The sequence below is a fragment of the Corvus kubaryi genome, unplaced genomic scaffold, assembly GCF_017639235.1.
Source record: "Corvus kubaryi isolate FWS band 111438036 unplaced genomic scaffold, C.kubaryi_AGA036_p1.0 37300, whole genome shotgun sequence".
Classification (NCBI taxonomy): domain Eukaryota; kingdom Metazoa; phylum Chordata; class Aves; order Passeriformes; family Corvidae; genus Corvus; species Corvus kubaryi.
Window position 1 is genome coordinate 7,617,678 of NW_024581093.1, and position 24,450 is coordinate 7,642,127.

At 45.5% G+C, this 24,450-nt stretch overlaps 1 protein-coding gene across 3 annotated transcripts in view; it reads right to left on the minus strand.

Moving 5' to 3' along the window:
- The window catches only part of NECAB2 (N-terminal EF-hand calcium binding protein 2), a 90,443-nt gene that overhangs the window by 46,549 nt on the left and 19,444 nt on the right, over positions 1-24,450 (minus strand). For all 3 annotated transcript variants that reach the window (XM_042027440.1, XM_042027437.1, XM_042027438.1), the window contains exon 2: positions 20,330-20,354. In XM_042027440.1, coding sequence (XP_041883374.1) covers positions 20,330-20,332 — 3 coding nt within the window. In that variant the 5' untranslated portion in view covers positions 20,333-20,354. The remainder of the gene's footprint in view (positions 1-20,329; positions 20,355-24,450) is intronic.

Below are 24,450 nucleotides of genomic sequence, written 5' to 3' on the forward strand. Positions count from 1 at the left end.
CCACACACATCAAAAGCTATGCATGGTTTCAAGCTGCTGGAAGGCTCCTTCTCCTGCCATGCCATGGTGATCCTCCAGATGCAGCCCACTGGATGAGATTTCTGCTGAGAGGCAGAAATCTTGGGGTGATGGGCAGAGATGTAAAACCACTGCAGCACTTGGTGTGCTGTCCTTCAGGTCTCCTACAAGAATAATATGGGATCTGAGGGAGCTCATGCCTGTCTAAACTCCAAGTGACCTTCACCATATCAAAAAAAAGCCTCTGAGAAGCTACCCTGGGTAACATCTTCCAGAGTCCCCTCTGCCCAGGCTGGCTGGGGACAGGTCACATACACACACCAGTGCCTGCCCTTCAGCAGCAAGGAGGAAAACCTGGGTTTCTCTGTAGGGACAAGTCAAAATACCACTTCTGAAGCTTATCAGGTCACTTCCCATCTCTGAAAGTGTTCAAGGCAAGGCTGGACAGGGCTTTGAGCAACCTGGTCTAGTGGGACGTGTCCCTGCCATTACAGGGGATTGGAACTAGATGAGCGTTAAGGTCTCTTCCAACACAAATCATTCTATGGTTCCATTATTTATTTGATTTCTGTCTCCAGGTGGGCAGACAAAAGCTTCATTTTGCTAGAAAGCAGTGCCTGGAGCTACAGTTACCTCCTGCACCCAGACAGACCAGGAGAGTACAACTGATATTCTCAGGAAATTGCTGGAACAGCCACAGCAAGCGCAGAGCAGCTCTGGTGCTGGAGCAGAGGATGTTCTGTGTATCCCACTGAGTTTAAGGAACAGCTCAGTGCACTGACAGCAGCAAACCCAGACCATGGGGCTCATACAGCTCTCAGACTCCTTGAGAAGCAGCTGTGGATGCACATACATGGCAAACAGGAAAGAGAGAAAGAGGAAAATTTTAGATGGCAGGTCCTTCATCTTAAGACATGTGGGGAAACACCATTACTTACTGACAGTAACCTCCTGCTTTCCTAAAACACACTGGAGTCCATACAGGGCCCTCACACCCTCCCCTGCCAAGTTAATGTCCTCTCTTTGGATTGAGGAAAACTCAGAGCCCAGATTTAGAAAGGCAATGTATGTAGTTCTGCTCTGTGCCCGAGTGGGAATGTGCTAGCTGAAACGTTTGTGAACTATCAGCTCCAGGCATATTGCCAGCTCCAAAGTTTTCAAACTTAATCATTATATTTTAGCAGAAACATCAAAAGAAAAAGTAAACCTGGGATGATTGATCAGGAAGTTTCAATCAAGCTGAAGCAGAAGCCAATACTCCCAACTCCAGTACACCCCAGCTCTGCAACAGCCTATTAAATCCAGATTTCTTGGAAAGCTCAGAAACAGACACCAAACAGCGCTAATTCCCCTCTGTTCCTCATTAACCAGCCTTCTCACTTGCTTTTTTTAACGTGCAGATAGATGAATATTTCAGAGGGCCAGGGCAGGGTTTGCACTATTTTCAGCTCATTATACTCAGCATTCAACTTCAAAATGAGGAAGAGGCAAGTGTTTGAGCAAAAGAGGAAAAAATCATGAAAATGCATGGTGTTACCTCTCAAAAGGGTTGTGCTGGTGTGGCCAGGGCATGGCAGGGAGAGAACCTCTCTGGGGCTGAGGCTGTTCTTGGCAGGGCTTGCAGCACCACACTGGATCTGGGCACAGCCTGGTGATGCTGCCAGAGGCTGCTCCGTGAGCAGCTCATGGAGATCACTGCCACCAGCCCCTGGGAGCTGCTCGTGGGGATCACTGCCACCAGCCCCTGGGAGCTGCTCGTGGGGATCACTGCCACCAGCTCCCTGGGAGCTGCTCGTGGGGATCACTGCCACCAGCCCCTGGGAGCTGCTCGTGGGGATCACTGCCACCAGCTCCCTGGGAGCTGCTCGTGGGGATCACTGCTGCCACACCACAACAGCAGCCTCTCCCAGGGACAGCCTGGACAGGAGCCAAGGGCAGCATTTCAGCTGTTGCCCTACCCAGGGAGGCACAGTGCTCAGCTAAGGCTACTGCAAGAGATAAAACATAACACCCGGTTTGATTTCCTGATCTCTGACAGCAGAAGTTGCATTTCAGCCCAGCTGAAGGATTTAGTACCACAGCCAGAAGCAGTGCCCAGGGTGCAATGACTGTGCTGGGTCCCTGTGGCATGGTAGCATGTCAGGAATGAGCTGTGGGAAAACCTGAAAACTCACCTGGGTTCTGTCACTGCAACAGTTCTCCTGTGATTTTGTTTCCCCCTTGTAAAATAAGCATTATCCTGTGCTTAGTAAAACCCTTGCAATGGATGAGAAGCAGTGCTCTAAGTCACCTTTCACTAACACTGACCAGAGGAAGGAAGTGGGGCTGTTTCCATGTGGTGGCCACTGGAGCTATTGGCTGTTGACAAATTAGCAGCAAATTACTGCAGATTAGAGAGCTACAAACTCACTGCTTTCTGCAGCCCCATGGAACAATATCCAGATTGCACTGGCAGCATCAACAGTTTTCCATTCAGCTAACAAGATGCGCAGAGATGAAGACAGCAAATTAAACTGATGTGAAAAGCAGATTCCTTGTTTGCATTCTCAAAAGGCAGAAGAAGTTTCCCTACTGCTTTATCATCTGCAGCATACAGGACATTCAGCTCCCTGTGCCAGGGCTCAATAGGTGTTTGAAGAGCAAATGCAGAATCTGCGTAATTAATTACTTGCTTCCTGATGTTAACCCCTGAACCGTGAAGTCCAGGTGTAAGCCTACATCACTGACCTTCTGCAACACTAATGTTTCATTTCTTGAAACTCAGTGGTTTCAAAATCCCTGTTAAAAAAAGTTTCAGGCTCTAAACAAAACAACTGCTCATGTTTGATGGTCCCTCTCTGAAAAATCTTTTTGTCAATAGCTAAATCTTTTTTCGGGGTAGTCTTTCCTTCAGGACCCAGTATAAATGAGAGCCAAAGTGGTCCCTCCCCACAGAGTGCTCTTGCAAGTCTCCAGCATGGTCTGTCCTGGCTCCCCATGGCTGCACAGAGAGAGCAGCCAAGCCAAACCTCACTCAATCCACAGTTGCTCTTATTTTTATGCTTCCACTTAATAAGTTTCTGCATTTCCCGTTTATTTTCACAGCAAAAATGGAAGCCCTATGCTCAGTGTCTCCAGCTATTTGTCCAGGGCAGGATGGGTGTCTCAGCCCTGTCAGAAATATTTAACATCTCTAAGGCAAACAATGCAGATCTTTTCTACACTCTTCCATCCTTTTGCTCCAGCGACGCATCTGAGCAGCACAGAACAGAGCAGTCCTGCAGGGAAGGCACATCTGCTCTGAAAAGATTGCAAAGAAAAAACAAAATCTAAATATGTTTTTTCTGCTCCAGCAAATTAAACAAGCACCTCTTTAATCACAGATTTCTACTTTTAACAAAGCTGCAGCATTAGTATCTTCTCTGTTTAGCTTTTGTAGTTTGTTTCAAAACTAGGTTATAAAACCCCCAGAACTCTTATCCAGCTTTTTGGTTAAGGGAGGAGAAAGATAAGGTATTTTGCTGTCTTTTCTGCAATGACCTGTGTAGTAGAGAATAAAGTACAAATGAAAAAACACAAATTCAAACAAATGATGAAAACATTAAGAACAAGAATCACTGCAGCAGGAGCTGCACGGCAGAACCCCCCCGACCCACACCCCACGAGCACTGCTTTCACAAGTAGGTCACGGCTCGCACTGCGAAAGGCAGGGCATCCCCACAGCGCCTGCTCCATGGGCTCTGTCCCAGATTGAACTGCAAAAGCAGGCAAGCCCCACTGGTGCCAGCACAAAAGGCAGAGGCAAACTTGTGTGCCAACTCAAGGCTCCTGCTGTGAAGCCCCCCCAGCCCCTGCCCATCTCAGCATCTCCCATCAGTTCCTTCCGTCCTCAGTATCCCAGCCACTGACCCGCGGGCTCTGTGGTTCAACTCAGCCTGCTTTAATTTGGCTAAATCAAAGATGAGGAAAAAAAGGGTATCTGAAGGACAAAGCCACTGCAAAAATGCCTACAAGTTGTTGTTTTTTTTGGTTTTTTTCCCCAGGGAAAAATGGGGTCATCTTTCTTCTCTTCTTAAAGAAAGCTTTCAAAGGAATATTTGAAAATCCCAGACCTAAAGTATTTCAAGTTTTGTTTCAGTTTAATCCTTATATCTTCCCCTGAACACTGACAACAGCCTCTCAGTTTTTAGTCTGCTTTTCCACAGCAAACCTGAACAAGTTGTCACTGAGTTTCTAAATAGGAAAAGAACAGAAAAAACCCTCTGCTGCAGTTTTTCACTGAAAATTGAGAACCACAAATGCACAAACCACTGGGGTGACTTGTGCATGGGACTGTTTCCTAACAGTGCTGGGGAAGGGTCTCCATACTCCCTCACCCAGCCCTGCTGCAGCTCATTAAAATGCTTCTTTGGGAGACAGTGTTTCAGAGAAGTCTTTGTGAATTTTTAATGCCGTGTGCTACTTAACGTCTGCTGAATTCACAATTTTTCCACGCCACCTCAGCAGCATCTGCTGCAGCCATGCGACCTGGAGCAGCACACAGCCTTTCCCAGCATAACTGAGAACCTGGGATCAGACAGATCCCAAGGAGAGGCACATGGACAGTGCAGGGAGATGCTTCCAGACCCTTCTGCAGAACCTTGTGATGCAAAACTTCCCCAAGGCACCACCCAGGCTTAACCCGGATCCAAGTGCTCCACTGCATGGGAACACTGCTCATATTGGCATGCTGAAACCCAGCAGGACAGCACTGTCTGCAGCCTCTGCACAGGGAACTGCTGCTCTCATCTCTTCTTTTCTCTTTAAGGTCTTATGAAACCCAAAGGTGATGTCTGGAGAGGAGAGGGGGGAAGCGTTGGCAGCTGGTGTGAAAAAGCAGCTGAGAAACCAATGCATTGTGCAGAAGGAGGAGAAAAAGAGCAACGTGGCCCATGGAAGTCAAGACATACAAGCTGTCTGACATTAGGGTGAAGCATGACCCATCTGCTTTTGGCAGAACCAAATTTACCCAGGAGAGCAGTGGCACTGAGGGCCTCCAGCACTTAGGGTTATGCATAACAGTTTACAAGATAAACCACACTCATTGGAGTTCTCTTCTGCTTCCTCAGGCTCTGGTAACAAAATCACTGGAATCTTTTTATAGTTTTAAAAAAAAGAAACAACACCAAAAAACCTCCCACCAAAACCCAACAGCATCTAGATTTCACACAAGTGCCATGCCAGGAAATGCTATAGAAGCAAATCATAGGAAACCCAAATTGCTAACATCTTTTATTCCCAAAGCTGGGGAGCCCTAAGTTGGGAGCACAGCCCTGCTCTATTCTGCTCAGGAGTACAGGAGTACTACAGCAGGAGTAAACATAACCCAGCAACCAAGAAAGAAAACTCAGGATCCACTCTGCACATGGACAGCTCATGGCGGGTTGTCTGGCTTGGAGATAGAAATGCTTGAGGGAACTCTGTACTTCTTTGATACATTGAGTGTTATGAGCTTTAGGTAATGGAATAGAAAATGCTAGGTTTAGCCCTTGATGATATCTCCTGTGATGTTTGATCAAACCCTCCTCGTGTGGAGGAGGTGATTTATTAGCAGAGATTGGATCCATTTGAAGAAAGAAGCATCCTGGTGGAGGAAAAGTCTCATCTGAGAGCTTCATCAAAGCAGCAGTTTACAGAGATGTTTTCTGTCTCCCAACACTACCAGCTCACATGTCAGTGCCAAACCTGCCATGAAAAAGCTTTCCAGAAAGCAGATAAGCATCGTCACAGCCTTGGAGGAGCACACATCTCTGCAGGCTGTCCTTTGCCTGAAGGAAATCCACTAAAATTTCCTGCCTTCCCAAACTATTAGCACAGGTTGGATTTTTTTTCTGGTTCAGTGCACAGAGCTATGGGTGAATTTAGCAGGAATTAGCCTCCCTCTCATGAGGGACCTGTTTGCCTCTTTGTACACATGTGAACCTGGAACATTTGTGTTTCATTTACAGACACACACAAAAAAAGGACATAATGAGCTAGGAGCTGGGAAACAAAACAGTCCTTGCAAAACCAGCGGAGTTAGTGAGGGTCAGGGTGCTGGTCAGGCCATGCCATGGTGCCTGGTCAGAGGATATATCTGACTGAGGGTTTGGTGACATTTGGTGTGGGAGATGATGCAACTTTTGCTGTTTCCTTCTAGGACCACCCTAATTAAAGAGAAGCTAATTCCATACCTTGCCTCTCTCATGGAGCACACTGATGTGCTTTTGCAGACAGAAGGAAGCTCACAATCAGCTCGGTGGTTTCCTGCCTGCCCAAATCCCACGGGATGTCTGTGCTACAGAACAACATGGCTCCTGATGCAAGATCAGCCTCTGTGAATCTGCACCCAGTGCTGCTGCAATAGCTGTGCAGTGAGAAACATTTAATCCTCGTTCTTGTTTTATAAAAGGATCAAAATGCTCAGCATGTTGACAATTCAAAGGTTTAGCAGTCCAGCATAGAAATTCATACTGCAGGCTTAAAAGTTGAATACTAAAATTCTAGAAGATAGAGGGTAAAAAGAAAAAAAGCCTACTCAGGCTGTACTGCAATGGCCCAGTCCTGTTCTGTACTGATTTATGAATATAAGAAAACTGCTTTCTTTTATGTTGCCTTGGTTATCCAGTCACTTGCTCTATGAATACATTTGCTCAGGTCAGTGCAGGGCTCTCAGAAAACACACACGGGAAGGGGGCGAGTGGCTCCAGTGATTCAGAGTGTAAGGCTTTTGATATTGAAAAAACATGGATCTGTTTGCCCTGCTAATCTTTCCTTCAGCTGTAGCCAGTCCCCAGCTGAGTTTTGCTCTGAGCAGCCTGAGCCTTCAGCCAGGGAGTGCTGTGTCTGGAGAGGGCTCGCCCCGCTGGGATGGAGCAGGGACATGCTGAGGTGCCACATGTGACACATCACCCCACGGCCCCAGCTGCCAGCAGGGCAGGAGTGTCTGCTGTTAACTGATGCCTCGGTGTCAATGGACACTCTCTTCTTCCGTCTCCTCTACCCGAATCCAACCTCAACCTCCCATCCGTCTTTCTTTGCCCACTTGCCCCCTTATTAGCCCCCTAGAGGGAGGAGAAATGGGAAATGGGAAAAGTATCAGGTACCCTTCCTCTTTTGGGTATTGCAAATCTGTCCGTTTAGGAAACATCTACAGAAATTGTCTTCCCAGGCAATCAGGCAGCCCCAGCCCTGATGTGAAGGGCACAGCAAGGCAGCGAGCACAGTCGGTTTGCATTTGCTGAACAGCGGTCACCCTCTCCCTGGCTGCTGACCTTTAAAATGTCAGGCACCTCATTTAGAAAGCAACAATTGGGTTTGAAAAGTTTTAAGGCTCTGTGTCCTGCTCCAGCCAATTTTGCAGACAGTGCTCTGCAAGAGCATCTCCCACTGCTTGGTTTTTCCTTTCCCCTTCATCTCCCCGGGATTTCAGCATTTAGCACCTCATTCTCTCATGCTGCTCCTGTTATAGCAGGATTTAATAATCCTGACTATGGACAGCCCCACTTTCATAACTTCTTTTCAGTTAATTGTTCCTCCACTTAAATGCTAGAAAACCATTTTCCCCTCTGATTTCCAGCTTAGGAAAACTTTTTGCAAGATCTAAACTGTGCTGTTTCCTACAACTAGATTACAGGATGCAGGAGAGAGGAAACAAGTTTAGTTCCTTTCTTTGAAAAACATAAATATTTTATCTTGTTTTTACAGTCTTATGCAAGTACTTCCACTTATAGCACACACTTTTTTCCCCCACTGTTTGACACGTACCAAGTGTATTAATTGATACCACTATCACTCCAGCTACAAAAGGATAGCAAGACAATTCAAACAAATATGTGTTTGCATATAGCCAAAGCCTGAGCTCCGTAAAGCCCAGGGACAGATGTGCATTCCCCATTCCCTACCTCTGGTCTCCAGCTTGAAACCCAGCCAGGCAAGCTGTGTCTTCCTATAACTCAGCTTTCCAGACAGAAATAGTTCAGATTAATTAATGGTCCCTTCCTGCCCCTCCATCCTTCCTTTCCTCTTATCCCACCCCATGGGGATGTCACAAGGGTTAATGAGTGTTGCACATTTTCTCTCTGCAGATGGTGCTGGTGCCAAGGAGGGTGGCAGCATGGTGCCATGGCAGCTCTGCAGCTGCTCCTGCCTGCCAGGGTGCAGATTGCCCCATTTATTATTATTATCATTATTATTATTATTATTATTACTATTACTATTATTACTATTATTACTATACTATACTATACTGAGGAGCCTATTAATATGAATACACTGGTAAAGATTTTGTTAAATCTTGAACATTTTGCCAGTATTAGTTCAACCTTTTTTAGAAGGTGGGGAGGGATGTATGAAGAAAAAAAAGAAAGCAGCTGATGGTACTACAAAGGCGAGGAAGGAAAAGCAGCCCTGCTTAACAAAGTGTAGCACGTTCGAAAGCCAGCAAATCAGCCAGCTGGAAAAGTAACATCTCCACAATGAACAGAAAATCCTTTGGAAAGGAAAATAAGCCTCAGTGCCCTTATTTTGATTAGCAGACCAAGCACAAGCCTGTGCTTTGGTGCTGGCACAGCAGAACAATACACAGCAAAGCACTGTGTGCCTAAAGCACAGGTTCTGTGGGCTCCTGGAGTCAATACTTAGGCAAAAGGAAAAGAACCCCCATGTGGATGTGCCAAGCACCAGAAGCACCCAAAAGCCACTCTCTGATAATTATAGCAAAATCTTAGAATCTGGCTGCTCTTACAGACTGCGGTTAGAAAGCCATGAGTAACAAGGGGCTGGAGCCACTGACATCTGCACCCTGTCAGGCTGGGGTCCCCAATACCAGCATCCAATTAAGGCAGAAACTTGGCAGTGTGAGCTGATCTTGGATCCAAACCTCAAGCCCAGGCTGAGTTGCTTCTTGAACCTGAGCCCAGCTCTACCAGCCCTTTAAAGTTCTGCTGAGGGGCAGCAGGAGCGTGGCCAGAGCATCATCCTTTGCAGCTGGCACACAGCTTGGCTGTGGCACTTGGCCGACACAGACAGGTTTCACATCTACACTGAGGCTGCAGCAGGGTCACAGAAAAGAAAGTTCCACTCAAAAAATAATTTAAAATTATTTCCTCCTCTAAAACTTTCTGAGAGTGTTACAGACTTTTTCCAGAGCAACACACCACCTTCCCATGGTGCAGCCAGCCAGCCAGCCATGAAACCAAAGACACTCAGGTTCCTGCTTCTCAGTCCATGGACATCCATTTTCACTCTTTGCTAACACAGCCTCCATGAAAAAAGATTAGCTGTTCCTGCCCATCAGATTATCCTTGCTGGGAGATACAGTTGTGGATGTATCATTGTTTCAGCTTCAGATATGCCTTTCCCCACTGCAAGTCAGTAAGATACACCCTTCTCTCCAATGTATGTTATCTGGTATTTTAAAAGAGCGAGGAAGATAAGTGGAAGAAAAAGATACACATGATTTATAGCTGTTCCTCGCCAATTGCCTGAACACAGGCTGCCAGAACATATTTTCTCACAATTGTCTGGCAAAAATTGCTAGCACATTATAAGGATAACCTGCAGCAGTGTATTTGTTCTGGATTCAATTTTTGCCTTATTTAATTTTAATAGCTATAATAAAAAATCTTCAATAAATACAGCTGATCTGCAGAAGATACCTAATTAAAAAGGATGCCAGCGCCCAGTGCTGTCCCTTGTTCCCACAGCAACAAGAGCAGAGGAGAGCATGCACACAAAGAGGCAAAAAGAGTGCTTTTCCCCCACCAAGGATCTGCTCCACTTCCCCCCAGGGAACTTCCCAGGGATTAAACTTGAAGGCAAACATAGGACAGCCCTGCCACCAAGAAAGAGAAGTAGCAAGAGAACATCTTAGTGAGATTTAGGCGGTGTAGCAAGAGAAATAATATGAGGTGTGGGTCCCACAAGAAGCCTGTGGTGGTGGCAAAGGCATTTGAAGGAGGCCCCACACGCTCGTCACCTCCACCTGGGTGTGTATTGTCACCCTGCACCCTGTCACTCCTCAGTAACATGCTGGGAGCACACAAACCACACCACTGCTCCACTTCAAAACAGGGTAAAACATCCAGGCTGGAGCATCTCTCCACCAAGGCAGCGTCGTGCCCAAGCCCTCCTGAGGGAGATTCATTGAACACCAATTGAACCTTTGCATAAAGTCGTCTCACAGCCCCTCCATGCCTTTGAATGCAGCTTGGGGAACACTTGTGGCACCGACACACTCCCACCAAGGGAGCAGGACAAAACCAGGCCTTTTTCTAATCTCAGTTATGGTACATGTACATGAAGTGCACTGTTGGCTCCAGAGCCCCACACACACTGCCCTCATCCCCCTGCTAAGGGACACGGTTGAGAAGGAGAGATGGTAATATGGAAGAGCAGGAGAGCAACACAGGGAACAGCAGCTGACATCCTTCACATGGACATCTAGCAGTGAAACTAGATATCATAAGGATTTAATCAAAAGGCTCAAAACAGAACTGCATCAAAGTCTGATGCACAAGAAAGCAGAAAGCTCGTTGCCTGTCATGTGTGAGAGCAGAGCACACTGCCTAGTGAGGAGGAGAGCTATGCAAGGCAGTTGGGGCTCCACTCTTTGTAGGATTTAGCTCCCAACACTCAGAGTGCAAATGTCCACCCTAAGAGCTCGTTCCCACACACAAGCTGTGTCCCTTGGTCACTGCCACATATCAGCTGAGTCCCCAAAGCCTGCACCTGTTTAATCTGCCAGGATATGATACCCAGTCAAGCTGCAGAAGTCCTTTCCAAGCACTTCAAAATTGCATATCTGTAAAAAAAACACCAAACCAAAACCCAACAAAACAATAACAAAGAAAATAATTAACAGGAGAAATACTGATTTTCTGTCTCCACTTTGAAAAGTTTCCCACATACAGCAAGATGAGATATTAATGAGATAGATCAAAAATTGTTAAATCCTCTGTGTCCATCTCGCCCCTGGCTTGCCACTATAGCCAGAGCCTTCCCTTTCCCTAGTGCAGCCCTTTCCATGCAGAACAGACCTTCCTGCAGACACCCTCCTCTCCTGAAATTGGAGCACGACACTGGGGTAAGGCTGGGCCAACACTCACAGCTACATCTCATCTCCACAAGCTTCCCTGTGGCAGGGGAATGCCCCATTCCCCACCAAACCTGCACTGTTTATGTCCCTGTCCACAGGTATCAGGTGCTCCTGGTGCAGCCAAACCTTGGCAGACCCATGAAGTGCTCGTGGCTGTCACCTCCTGAGCATGCCCAGCTACGCTGCCTTTATCTCCCCTTTGATGTTTGCTACCCATTAACCTGAGCCAGACCATAGGGATGTTCCCAACCCCTTGGCCCAGACGAGGAGCTGGAATCAGTTCAGGATTTGTGTCATGAACTCAGAAGAGATGTCAGGGCAGATTCCCATGGCCAAGGAAAATATGTGAATATAATGTTTCAACTAAAATGGCTGTCAGGGTACCTACAGCTGTGTCTCTCCAGGTCAACAATCCCCATGCTCCTGAAAAAACAGGGCAAGAAGCACCACTTTTAAGGCGCTATCAATGAAACTTAAATTTTTTGGGTAGGGTTTACAAGTAGGTGATAGCTCCATAAGTGTTTATCGTGCCCTTTGCTGGCTGTCATCATGCCATGTACACACATTTGCTGTGCAGCCCCCAATTAAATCTCTTAACTTTGCCTCTGGAAAGAAACATCTTTAAAAATTCTCTCAGCTAATTGAGCAGCTTTTAAACGTATCCTTGGTAAACCATGATCCCTTATTCCCACCCTCCACAATTTGCAACATGATAATTAAATCTCTTACAATAATATACCCCTTTTACTCCTGTCCAGCTGAAGCCTCTAATGGGGCTTGCAGAAGAAAAACCCACACCTGCCAATCCACAAAGAGAAGAAGAAAATAAACTCCACCTTCTTTGGGTTGTATCACATGTCAGACCTTGGCTCGCTTCAAAGCCAAGAGGAGGCTTTGGAAACGCTGCCCTCCAGATCAAGTGCTCGGCCCCAAATTGCCAGGCTAAAGCAGTAACCCCTGCTCCATGTCCCCTCCCTGCATCTCTCAGGGACACTCACAGCTGCTGTTTATCTTCTGTACTAAAGGAACTGAAAGGAGGAGCTGAGAGACAGAATGGATAGAGCAGGAAAAGAGCACTGCCTGTAGAAATGCACAGGCTCCATCACGCACACAGAACCCACCCTAAAGGCTGAACACAGCTACCCTGCCCCACTGCCCAGTGTGTGGAGCAGAGCCCAAACACGGGCATCTCTTTGCCCTGCCAGATCAGCACTTACTGAGCACAGGGAGCAACAGCTCCTGAGGGCAAGAGGTTCGATGAACCACAGGAAGATGCTTGTGGGCAGGCAGGTCTGAACCTCTAAAAGGGACAAACACAGACAGCAAGAAGGCTCAGCTACTGGGTCAGACTGGAAATCCATGTGTGGGGCAGACTGGTGAGTAGTTGCCAAGGCAAAAGCTCTGAGTTAGTCTGCTCCTCTGCATCTGAGCACTCTGAGTGTGGTCCAGCAGAGAGCAGAGGTCAGCAGAGACCCAAGGGCTGATACTTCTGCCCAGACAGTGCTCACAGGAAGATGACCCTTCAGGTCAGTAGCATCATCTAAGTTTTTAATAGACTGAGGTGTAGCCTAATATGAAAGTGGGAAAGCCTGCATGTTTGGGCATCTGACTGACTCTGAGGTTCAAATCCATTTATTGCCAATGCAGAAATACCAGGAAGCCTTGAAGGTTACAGCAGTTAATGGCTTTTACCATAGATTTTGCTCAGCAGCTGAATTTTTGAGAAAGAATGGAAAGAAAGGCTCAGCAGCCTCAAGAAGGGATAGTGCTGGGCACAAAGGGCAGCCAGGACCAATGTGTGGTTGAATGTATTTTACAGACACAAGGCAGCAAGCACCACAGGCAGCAAGCACACCTGAAGGAGGCCAAATATTAAATAAAGCTGATTTTCTAAGTTTTCCTTTAAGTCAGGTTTGATATTCTAGCTGCAGATTTTACAGCAAAAGAGCAAGGACACAGGAGATGGCCACCTGCAAAGTACCTTAAATAATGAGGAAAGGGCATTCTGCACAGTATCAGTCAGGTACCTGAGCTATCAGATACCAGTTGAAGGGGCAGCAAGCCAGTTGCACTCTTTAAACAGAGGAGTATTCCCAGCTCATTATAATCCCCCCAATCCCATTCCCTACATGTGGTGGTCACACTGAGACCAATAGTGCCCCCATTGCCCACTGTCCATGAGGGATCTTACAGTACTTTCTGTTTTGGTTGACTGTTCTCTCAGCAGGAAAAGGCTTTAGGAACAGGACAGAAATAACAATTTTGGACACTGATGGGCCATAAATTGCTGCTGTGCAGAAATAGGTGGAATATGGGCATGTTGTGGAAATAAAAGTTTATGTACTGTCACATCATTGGCTTGAGTTCCTGGGGGAGTTTCTGGACTGAATCCAAACCTTGCCCAGCTCAAACCTTCTCTGGCTTAAGCCTTGCGCTAAGCAAACCACGTGTGGGCCCTGATTAAACCAGGCTGCTGCATAACTCAGCCTGTAGCACATGAGGGTGCAGTTGTTTAAAAGGGGCTAATCCAGTGCACCCAATTCAAGGTCTGCTCTGCAGAATCAAGACAGTCCAGCAAAAAAAAAAAAAAAAAAAAAATTCCCCCCTCCTTGATTCTAACATGAATTTGTTAACAAGAAGTAACATGAGAAGAAAAACAGGTCCTAAAACCTCCCAGTTCTTCACTTCTGCTGCACACAGCATGCACCAGATACCCCCATATCTTTGAAGAATGAAAAAAGCATCCCTGAAAGGGCATGAGCAGCTGGGAAGTGCCTTTTCATCAGTCAATGATGAAAATCAAATCACAGAATCTTTTCCTAGGTTCATAGTGGTAAAGGGTGGATAGAAGTACTGGACACATCTAATGACAGCCTGTGGAGCATGGCCAGCAGCCACCTTTCACAATTCCCACATGATCTCAAAATTCATCATCTGATGGATAGGTTTGTTTATTATTTTGGGACCAGCATGTCCCAGTTTAAGCAGATGTCATCCCTTCCAAACCACGTGCTGTGAACTTTGCAAGGACTTGGAAGGGTAACTGAGAGAGCTTGGGTGATACGGGAATCTAAAGAACTGAAAGCAGATTCAAACATTCTCCTTGTAAATAAAGGTCGTTATGCAGTCTTACAAGGTGCCTTTTGATTGTCACATGAAATCTAGACTATCTAAATGCAAATCTTTTTTTTATTTACTTAAAAGACAAAGATAAATACATTTAGACTGATCATCTGGTCATGGAAGAACCTATCAGATTTATCCATACTTAAAAAACCTGATTCATCACTGAAATTTTCTACTTATATGTGGGTGGCTGCTAATACTGGTTTTGTTATGCAAGAATTATAAATATTCTCACTGAGAACTAATGACCTAATTTAGATGCACCAGCAGGATACGAATAGCTCAAGGTTTTCCCAGCACATGAGGAGCAGTGGCCATGCAGAAGGTAATTACCTGGGTCTAGAAATAAGTGGTTTTGAAGACTGATAGCCCATTAAGGCAGGGACTGCAAAACACCCAAGAGCTCTCAGTAAAAGCACAATTCACCGTAGGTGAAGACTTGTGACTGTGGAAGGAAGAGTTATGTGTGCAATAAGAGGCTTATGAGGTGTTCAGGGTCTTTTTATTCTGATACTGTTTATATGTATATGGAAATATCAGTGCCCTAACTTGGCATCTTTTTAAGATCCAGTAAAAGCAGCCAAAATCAGAATGCTTTAATTTTCTTCCTTGATGCCTTGAAAGCCATGTTATTAAAGTCCAAGTTGCTTACCACCATTCAAGTCCCCTGCAAGTGTATTTTCTAAAAGGGCCTCAAATTCATGGGAGAAGGGGGAAGATAAGTATTTCAAGTTTTAAAAACAACTTGTAGACAATTACCATGCTAAAAACGGGGTCTTTGGACCATCTGCTCATCAGTGATACTTTTCTCCATCCCTCTCTCTGTGAATTTCTCTGTGCTCCCACACTGCCAGGACTGAAGAGACACTTTCACTCCATTTTGCCCCAATTTTTGTACTAAACTCAAGATCAGCAAGGGGCACTCTCAGAGTGAAAGGAGGAAAAGGAAACATTTACATGATGACCTGAGTCTGGTGGCTGTGAATTTGAGCTCTAAGCACATGCACAGACAAAACATCCCTTTCTTCCTACTTTAGGCTCACTAGAGGGAGTCAAAATAATTCCTCCAAGTGGTGTCTGGAAAATGTGGGTGAGACTTTGAGAGCTATTACCACTAAACATCCTGCAAGTTCCCCAGATCCCTAAAGTCCTCAGAGGAACTGTCTCTGCATACAAACAAGACACTGAGGACAGACACACAGCATTTGTGAAAGGCTGGAAGTTGCTGGTAGCTTCACTCGCGTGTTCTTTTGGAGACCCACTACACCAGGATTCATTCAGCCCTCTCCTGCTGCTGAAGGCCCAGGACTCTGCCGGCTCTCCCACCACCATCCCTTCATCAAGAAACATGATCCATGGGAGAAACCTCACTCCCTTTGTGTACTGGGGATTAACAAGACTGATTTCTACTCAAGTGACGCTTACGACAGGCCTTCTTGAACATTATGAAGAACTTGAGTTCTTGAACATCTCAGGCTGGGGCTGAGGTATGTACCTGAAGCTTTTCATTTGCTTAGTTTTGTTTTTCTGCCTTTTTCCAACTTTTGAGGCCTGTGAGGTCCCCGTACCAGGTGGTCAGCAGTGGCACCATGGCCACAAAGCCACTGGGCAGAGCAGCACTGCCAGTTCATGTGTAAGCAGCAGAGCTTATTCTCCTCACAAGGGCACAACCCCACATGCAGCTGACCAGGCTCCTTGGCCAGTTTGTTATGATGCTGATGGGCAAAGCTATTTATGTTCCCTGCTTGCCAGGAGCTCTCTCTGTGCCCCCCCGTGGTTTGTAGTGTAATTTGCTATGAGACTTGTAACACAGGGATGTGCAGACCTCTCCTTACACAGAATAGCAGCATAAATCTCATTTAATGAGCTCTTAAGTGACTAACAGATATCTGTGTGCAGCTACTTGAAGGACAAACCCTACTGGGATAGAAATGGGCACAATGCCATTGCCCTCATGGCTCTTAACCAAAAAGCCCTTTCCAACCACCAATTCCTGCTTCATTCACGCTTTGGTTTTTTATCCTTTATTAGCTCTGCTATGTCCTCTACAGGCCTTTCAGATCAACTGAACACTGAAACCTCCTCTCAGCATTTGTACTCTGGATTTCTTCACACTTCATTGTATTTCATTTTTGATAACAGAACCTATTCAAGACAGCATATGCTGAATGGCTTCATTCCCATCCACACCTTCTCTGGATATGATAGTTTCAAGGGAGAACCAGAACAGTTCGGGCTCATTCTTGGTACAGAAATCACAAGGACAGCAGCAACAGGAAGACGCCAGGTTGACTGAACCACAATACTAACTCAGCACTGGTCACTATCAGGTGAAACACTGCACCACTGCCAGCCCCTTCTGCCATTTTCTGTAGGTGTTTTATAACCATATGCCAAGTTTTTGGCATATTTCCTTTTGTATCTCTCATCTTCCAGGACAGAGGTCCAGAGGAAACCACCTAACCCCCATTGCCTGGCAAGTCAGACCCATGGATAGGTCAGACTGATGACCATTTCCATGAACAGGATCTAATAATGACAGCAAAACCCACCAAACTAAACCACAGATTAAAGCTGGATGCACTTGGCATTTAGTTACACTCAGGGCATGGGGGTTGGGTAGCTGCAGTGAGTCGGAGATTTCCAGATAAAACATCAGTTTTGGGGAAGATGCATATCTATAATGAATTGTTAGCAGACGCGCTCTTCTGTCAAAATAAAACTCTTTTAATCTTTCACAGGGAATCCTGGGCTATTTAATTGATTAGCAGCTTTCTAATGAGAGGATTAAGTACACAGTAGATAACTCAGATGATTGACAGCTCTGCTGCACCAGCCTAAAATAAGATGCCTCAGTTTTCCCAGCATATGCCAATTAAATGATTAAGTATTGTTTACTGGGACTGGGAGGATTACAAGACAGTAGGTGGATTTATTAGCAGAGAAAGGAAAAACACTCCTACACAAAAGAAAAAGATTATTTTGAATGACTAACAGCCATGCCCCTGCAAAGGATGACTGGAGCTGAGTTATTCACTGCCAGCTTACACCCCAGCCCTTCTCCCTTTTTCAGACCATTTGTCAGTTTATGCAGTTACCTCCAATGTGCTCAGCATTTCCAGGTGTCTTATGCAGACCATTTTCTGAGTTTATCATGTAGATAGTTGTAAATCCAGCTGCTTGATATTATCACTGGGGGAAAGGTTGGGAACTTAGCTCATTATAGACAGAATCTCACTTCTCTGGAGCAGGAGACCAAGATGTCTTTTAACAAGCAAGAGCTGCTTCATTAGCAGCCTTTTAGTACATGTAGGCACTGAATCAAATCACCTAAGTACAAGTACCTGAACATGGCAGGGGCAATAACGTGGTTTAGCATCTTGCAGCAAGGACATCCAATTTTACATGAATTAACAATTTATGTGGAGAAGGTTTGGAAGAAAGGAGGAGGAGGGAGATGCTCTTAAATTCACACAATCAGGCTCCATAGTTACTGTGTCTGAACCAGCCACGCTGCTTTAACACAATATGTGCCATTTTTACCAGGCTGGGGGAAAAAAAAAAATCAAGATGCTGAAAAGATTTCCAAATTTATGACCTCTTTACTGCACATTAAATGAGATTACTCCTTAATTTTACAATCCCTTCCTTTGCCTTTTAGGTGACCCTCTAATCATCTGATCTCTGCATGGGAAAAGTTAAATGAGATGTTCTAGTTCAACTAGATGTCGAGAGCAGAAGCTTTGCTCAGATCTTCCCCTGCCCTGTTTCCGTAGGGTTCCTACACAGGTCTGTATGAGTGGCTTTGGCACAGCTGAGGAAAGCAAGAGTTGCCAGTTCTGGGTAAAGCTGCCAGCACTCCCTGCCCTGGGAGCTCTCTCCCCAGTATGCCACCATCACACAGCACTGGATGATGATCCATCTCAGCTGGTTAATTAGAAAGAGCAAGGTCCCTGCCAGACAGGAACCTCTGCAGGTGTGGAGACCACAGAAGCATGTTAACAGAGTAAAATATTTTGGTAATCTGTGGACTTGTGTTTTTAACAGTCTGTCCAGGGCTCAGAGCCCCATCCTGGGATTCTGACAAAAAAAGGAAAGTGTGAGATTTTCATTCTTCTGCAGAGGGCTGTGCACAGCACCTGCTGTGAGACATAAAAGCAGCAGAATGACGCTTCCACTGTTCCTTGGAGCTGTAACAGATAAAGCCATGAATAGGCTGAATTTCAACAAATCAATAAATTCAAGTCCAGAATGTCAAAGAGAAAACTGTGAAAAAGAGATCCTCAGGGATATTAAATACAAAGATATTACCTCTGGCTCTGGAAACCTCTGAGCTCTAGTTTCCAGAGAGGCTGTATCAAGGGAAATATTCTTGCACATCTCCTGCAGCAGCTGCTGTGAGCTGCAGGAGGCTGAAGAGGGGCTGTGGGGAGCTGTGACCCTAAGAGGTTGCAGAGGAACACACTGAGCTAATTACAAAGAGTGGCAAACTCTGTTATCCAGAGTTCAGCAAATATGAATGGCTGGTGAAACTGGTCATCATGGCTAGCAAGGCTAGTGTTGTGTCAAGAAAAAAGCAGCATCTAAATAAACATAAGGAGAATCACTGCAGGATGTACAGTCCTTCAGAGGACAGCCCCAGGATCACAGAGACAGCCCTGCTCCCAGGGACTGGAGAGCAGTGATGCCCAGACTGACACAGGCTCAGTGTGTCACCTCGCAGGAGCCAGCCTGGGAGTAGAGGTGCCACTTAACTCCAGACTGCTTTGTGACAGTCTGTCCTCCAGATTCCATAAAAAGGGTAGGGCAGCATTAGTCCCATGGAGAATGCCTGCTGTGCTGCCCAAACACTGTAGCTGTAGGTCACCTGCACTGCAAGCAGTGAGAGTATAAGCAGAGATGGAGATAGCTCCTTCATCAAAGAGCATCAGGCCTTTCTTGAGAGATCCAGCTGTTCTCCCTGCAGTGCCTGTCAAGGATTAGGAGAGGCAGGACAAATTTCAGAAGAGCAATTGCCTTCTCTGCCTGTGCTCAGTGGTGTTGGTCTCCTCACTCCCTGCTCCCACCCTTAGCAGTTCAAATACCTGCCCAGCACCATCTCTGAACTCAGTCAGTCTGGTGCCAAGAACATAAACTCATTTTTTCCTCTCCACTCTCCTTGCATCACACAACTGCTCAACTTTTCTTAGCAATGAATTTCAATATCTCATTACTCTGTCAGTTGCCATAACCAAGTGCCCACAGCTGTGTGGCATTTACTGCTTATTTGTGAGCCAGCTGACAGCACCCTCCTTACCCAGGGGCAGCAAGGATACACATCTATGGGCACCTGCAGAGATCAGGTGTCCCTCCTTTAAAGCTGGAAGGGAACAAACAAACTCTCCCCTGTGCTCCTCTGCACAACCCTCCCACATGTCCCGCTGCAAACACGCAGAGTTTTGATGCATATTTAATCTTCTTCTTGTACAACAGGGAAAGAATAGATACTAGCTCTTGGGATTTTATCTAAGAGCTTTTCAGGGTGGAAAAGATCCTGGAATTGGACCCACTGATTTCTTTCCTTAAGCTTGTTATTTTACCAGTTCCCTCCTTCCAAGTCTTTTGATGAAGACTCATCCATGTTATTCCCCGTGTAAGGACTTGGCTGGGCTCAGTGCAGGTGTTCAGCTTTCCACAGGCACAGACTGAAAGCAACATCAGTATGTGTTGCCCTTTGATGTGTGAGCCCAGTCCCTCAGGGACCAAATTATTAATATTCACAAGTTAGGTCTGCTTTTCAAAGCTACTTCAAGATTACCAAGGGGTGGATCCTCATTTACCACTTACCTGTGATTTATTTTTATATTGTTTTTGTGAAATTGCACTAAATCTGGTGGATTCCGCCATGCCAGCTTGCACACCAGTTTCACTTCTGCTCTAAGAATATTTTTTCCAAAAAAGTAATGAAACCTTTTCTGATGTTTTGACTGTATCAGCATCAGACCAAGTAAACTGAATAACATTTAAACATTTGGATGTTACTACCAGGAAAAATGGTAATACTGACAATAGTCCAATCAGGAAATGTGAAGCATGAATTCACAGACTTACCATTTTTGTCAGCTCTTCTGAAAATCTAGAATTGAAAGAGAGAGAGAGAAACATGTTTACTATGTTGTCCAACACGAGGGAGTGAAGCCCTTTGCACCAGGACCACGTTCAGCCCCCCCACAGGACAGGTTCAAGCGCTCCAACCCCTCAAGACCCAATTCAGGTGCTTCACTGAGCTCACCCTTTCCAAGACTCAGCTGATCTCCCCCAGAGCAACTTGATGGACAACCACTGCCAGGTACAGTACCAGCATGGTTGCCTCTGGGATAACTGGTGGAAATGCTTTCAGCCCTCCAGCACCTCCCTCACTTAAGAAAGCTGAAACCATGGATCCAACACCAGAAAAATACACACTAAAAAAAATTACAACAGCCGTGCAGCCAGTCCAGACAATTTCTCTGGAGTCAATAAAATCTCTTAAACCAAGTTTCACAGCTCTGCACTTCTGAAAGAAAAATTATTTACAACAATTTTTTAAAAAGCAAGTCTCCTGCGTGGGAAGGAGATTATATTTAGACTTAAAACTACAGTGTAGAGGAACAGCCCACAGAGAGGAATCAAATAGCCATTTCAGAAGGAAAAAAATTGCAATAATGTGTAGTATTGTAGAACTTGCTGGGGAGAAGGAGGGCAGAAACAACTGCTATTTTTCTCACTGGCCTCCTCTGAGGAACAGTCCCCTAATACTGATACCAAAATCAGCTGGTCACTTCGGGGGTCCTTCCTCTAATCGAGTGTTGGGTAAGCAGAGTTTTTATCATACACACTGGTTACACATTCATTAGCTGTCCTCACTTACTTGATGCATGTGGTTGCTTTATTTTACATATTCACACCCTTATCAGAAGTTCTCATATGGATCTTTGGGGTCTGTCTTCAATGTCTGATGTCGTTTTTAGGTGGCTGTTCCTCATCCCCCACTTTTGACTTAAATGCAATATCTTTGTTTTGCATAACTTCTTCTTTGTCAGCCTTTCAGAGCTGAGCTGGCATCCTTCTTGTGTCTTGCATGACTTCTGTGTGCCTAAGTTACATCCTTCATCTACTTCTCCAGGGCTGTGCTGTTCTACTCTACTGTCTTTGCCAACACAATGCAATTAATAGCAAAAGGCTTGTGTGAAGGCTGGAACCTTACAGGTTCCTGCCGAAAATGGCCACTACCACAGGTCATAAATTACCAAAAAATTAACATGGGCAGAAAAGGTAAAATATTCTCATCATCTCTTCAGGCCTGACCCTATTAATTTGAGCAAGAGCAGAGATTTTAGTTGTACAAAGAAATTTCCCTGAGGAGGGAATAAAAGCACCAGCAAGACAGATCAGAGTCAGCCGTAAAATAGAATCTCATATTTTCTGGGTCACAAAACCATTAAAAAAATAAAATATCAGAAGAGAAACTGCTGCACAAAACAAGAACCCCAAGAGACAAATTGAATTGCAGAATATGCTATTTCACTGAATATGGCTTAATTAAGGAACATTAATCATTCTTTTGTCCAAAGTTCTTGTGAGGCTATGCAGCCTGGGGCAGAGTCAAAGCAGGACTTTCTGGTGTACTTCAGCAGAGGCAAAACCCCTCTGCCTGAGCCAAACCAAAGTGTTGGGAGTCATGGAAACTGCCTACAAGGGTTACAGCTTGTGAGCACATCAAAACTCCTCTTGTGCTGACCTCCATTTTTTTAGAGCAATTAGAAATTTCTTGGGGGGGGAAAATCCTACCTCTCTCCATACTTACAGATTTCACTGAAGTTAAATATGGCTTTTAAAAGGCCAGCCAGTCATGTCTTGTCTATGGGAAGAAGGAATAAATCCCAGCAGGATCCCAGCAAGCTGTGTGGCTTTAGCACATAGCCCTCACCTGTGCTCAGTATGCCCTGCCCACTGCATGAGATATTCCTCTTTTCATGGCTTGGACACCCCAAATCCTCACTCCTCATGAGCACCTCCAGATGATGTACTTCTCTTTCTGGATGTTGGTTATTTCTGGGCTTTTTCTTTCATCAATACATCCTTCTGTTGCTCTTCCCACTGCTTTGAAACCAAGGTATTACAGCCAGTCTAACACAGAAGCAGCAATGCCTGTTTTAAGGTCCCTTGAGAGATCACCATCCCACTAAGCACAGCTGGCAGAGGGAGAATGGAAAGGCAAAACCAATAGGTAAAATATAGGTTAAAAAGGGAGAAAGGCTCAACCTGCCATGTTCTGCTCCACACAGCTGTTAACCTTGCAAGGAATACTTGGAGCAACAGGAAAAAAAATAAATTAAGAAATGGAAGAAATGTTTAGAAATTGAAGTATTTTTATCCAGCTCCACTAAGTGAACATTTTAGGGCTTTAACTCTCCCAGATACTCCCTAAAGTATGACTATTTGTAAATGAACGTGTTGATGAAAGATCACATCAGCTCTGTTACTTATCAAAGTTTATTCTACAGGACCAAGCTGCTTGGTTTTGTAATTGCTAATAAACAGGATTTATTCTTTCAACTTAATTGAACCACCTACAATTTGCACACATAAAAAAAATTAAACTGGGACACCTGGAGGGAAAAAAACAATTTAAGACAAAGTCATCTGTCAGCACAGGCAGGCACTGCATCAAGGTATGAACACTGGAATGAGCATCGGGAGGCTGATAAAGATGTAATATAGTCTGTGATAGCTTGGCAGCGCTGCCAAAAATGCTGCTGCTGTGAAGACCCAGGATTTATGTTCTAGGTCAGCAAAGAAGAGTGCCCTCCCCCACACAGCCCAAAGACACCCTCTGCTCAGGTCTTGGATTAGTTGTTCCACTGCGGGAAGGAGGTGGGGGGCTTTCCATAAGGGAAAGGTGTAAGATCTGGGGATGGAAGGGAAACCACAGCCCCCCAATGGGCCAGAAAGCAAACCCACAAAGGTGCCAGGCTCCCAGGGAGCCAGGGGCAGGGACAGCTCCCACCAGCTCCAGAAGAAGGGGATACAAGTCAGGATGCTGCGTCATCTCCAGCACAGAGGCTGCAAAGCCCATCCAACCCGCAGCCGCTCTGCAGGCTCCCAGCAGCTCCATTGCTGACATCCTCACTCAGCAGCAAAGTCACTTAGACTTAGTCAAGCAGCAGCCCTGGAGGTCAGCGAGAGAGGAGGTAATGAAATATGGATGGAGAAGTGCCCTGTCCTGCCAGGCCCCAGCAGCAATTGCCTTCCTGTGCCTGCACCCAGCCGAGGAACATCCCCACGGGCACGGGGCTCACGGAGCAGGAGCCGCCGCGCTGCCCAGCCTGACCAGGGATGCTCTTTCTGCTCCATCACCTCCAGTTCTCCAACCGTCGGGACAACGCACGGATTTCAGATGGTAAATGAGAAATTATCCACTTCAAGTACTGCAGCAACCATGTCCCCCATCAGCTGTGCTTTGAGGCTGTTAAGCAAAGCTCCTGAAGCACAGGCTAAGTCACACAGTGAGCCCACAGGATGCCCACAATATGGGCATTAAGCCATTTAATAGGATTTATACAGGCAATGCATGCAGTTTGCTGCCTGTGCGTACTTAACCCATTTACCAGAGGTTTAGATGAATATAAACACTATTTTCTCTAGAGCAAAGAACTTGTGTCAAGATTTCCAACAGGTTTTCTCTAAATATATGTTTTTGCCGTACTCTCAAATGGCTACTACAGATATTTCACTGCCAGAAGTAAGCAATTCAAAACTCTGGTGGTAATAATAAACTTGAAAACAAAATGATGGCTTCAAATTTAAACATTTAGTTCTGCCTTCTCAAAGCTCCTGGATGAGAACATGCCACACTGGAGGCTGCTTAATGAAGGTTTTCTCACAAGTTTTATTACATTCACAAAAGCACTCCCCTAAGAAGCCCAAGAATTATTACAGGTTTGTGGAGTTTATTATCCCTTCACCAGGTTAATATGATGTTGATTTAAAATAGAATGCAGCAGAGCTGAAATTTTGTTTTCCACCATAATCTGGGTGCAGAATTGAGGACAAACATAATCATGTCTCATGCATGAGGAAAGCCTATGGATGAGAAGGCATCCAGAGACCCACAAAGACCTAAAAAAATTATTAATCCTCTTACTATATTCCTGCATTCTGTTCTTTCTTTCTGCTCCTCGCCCTACAAG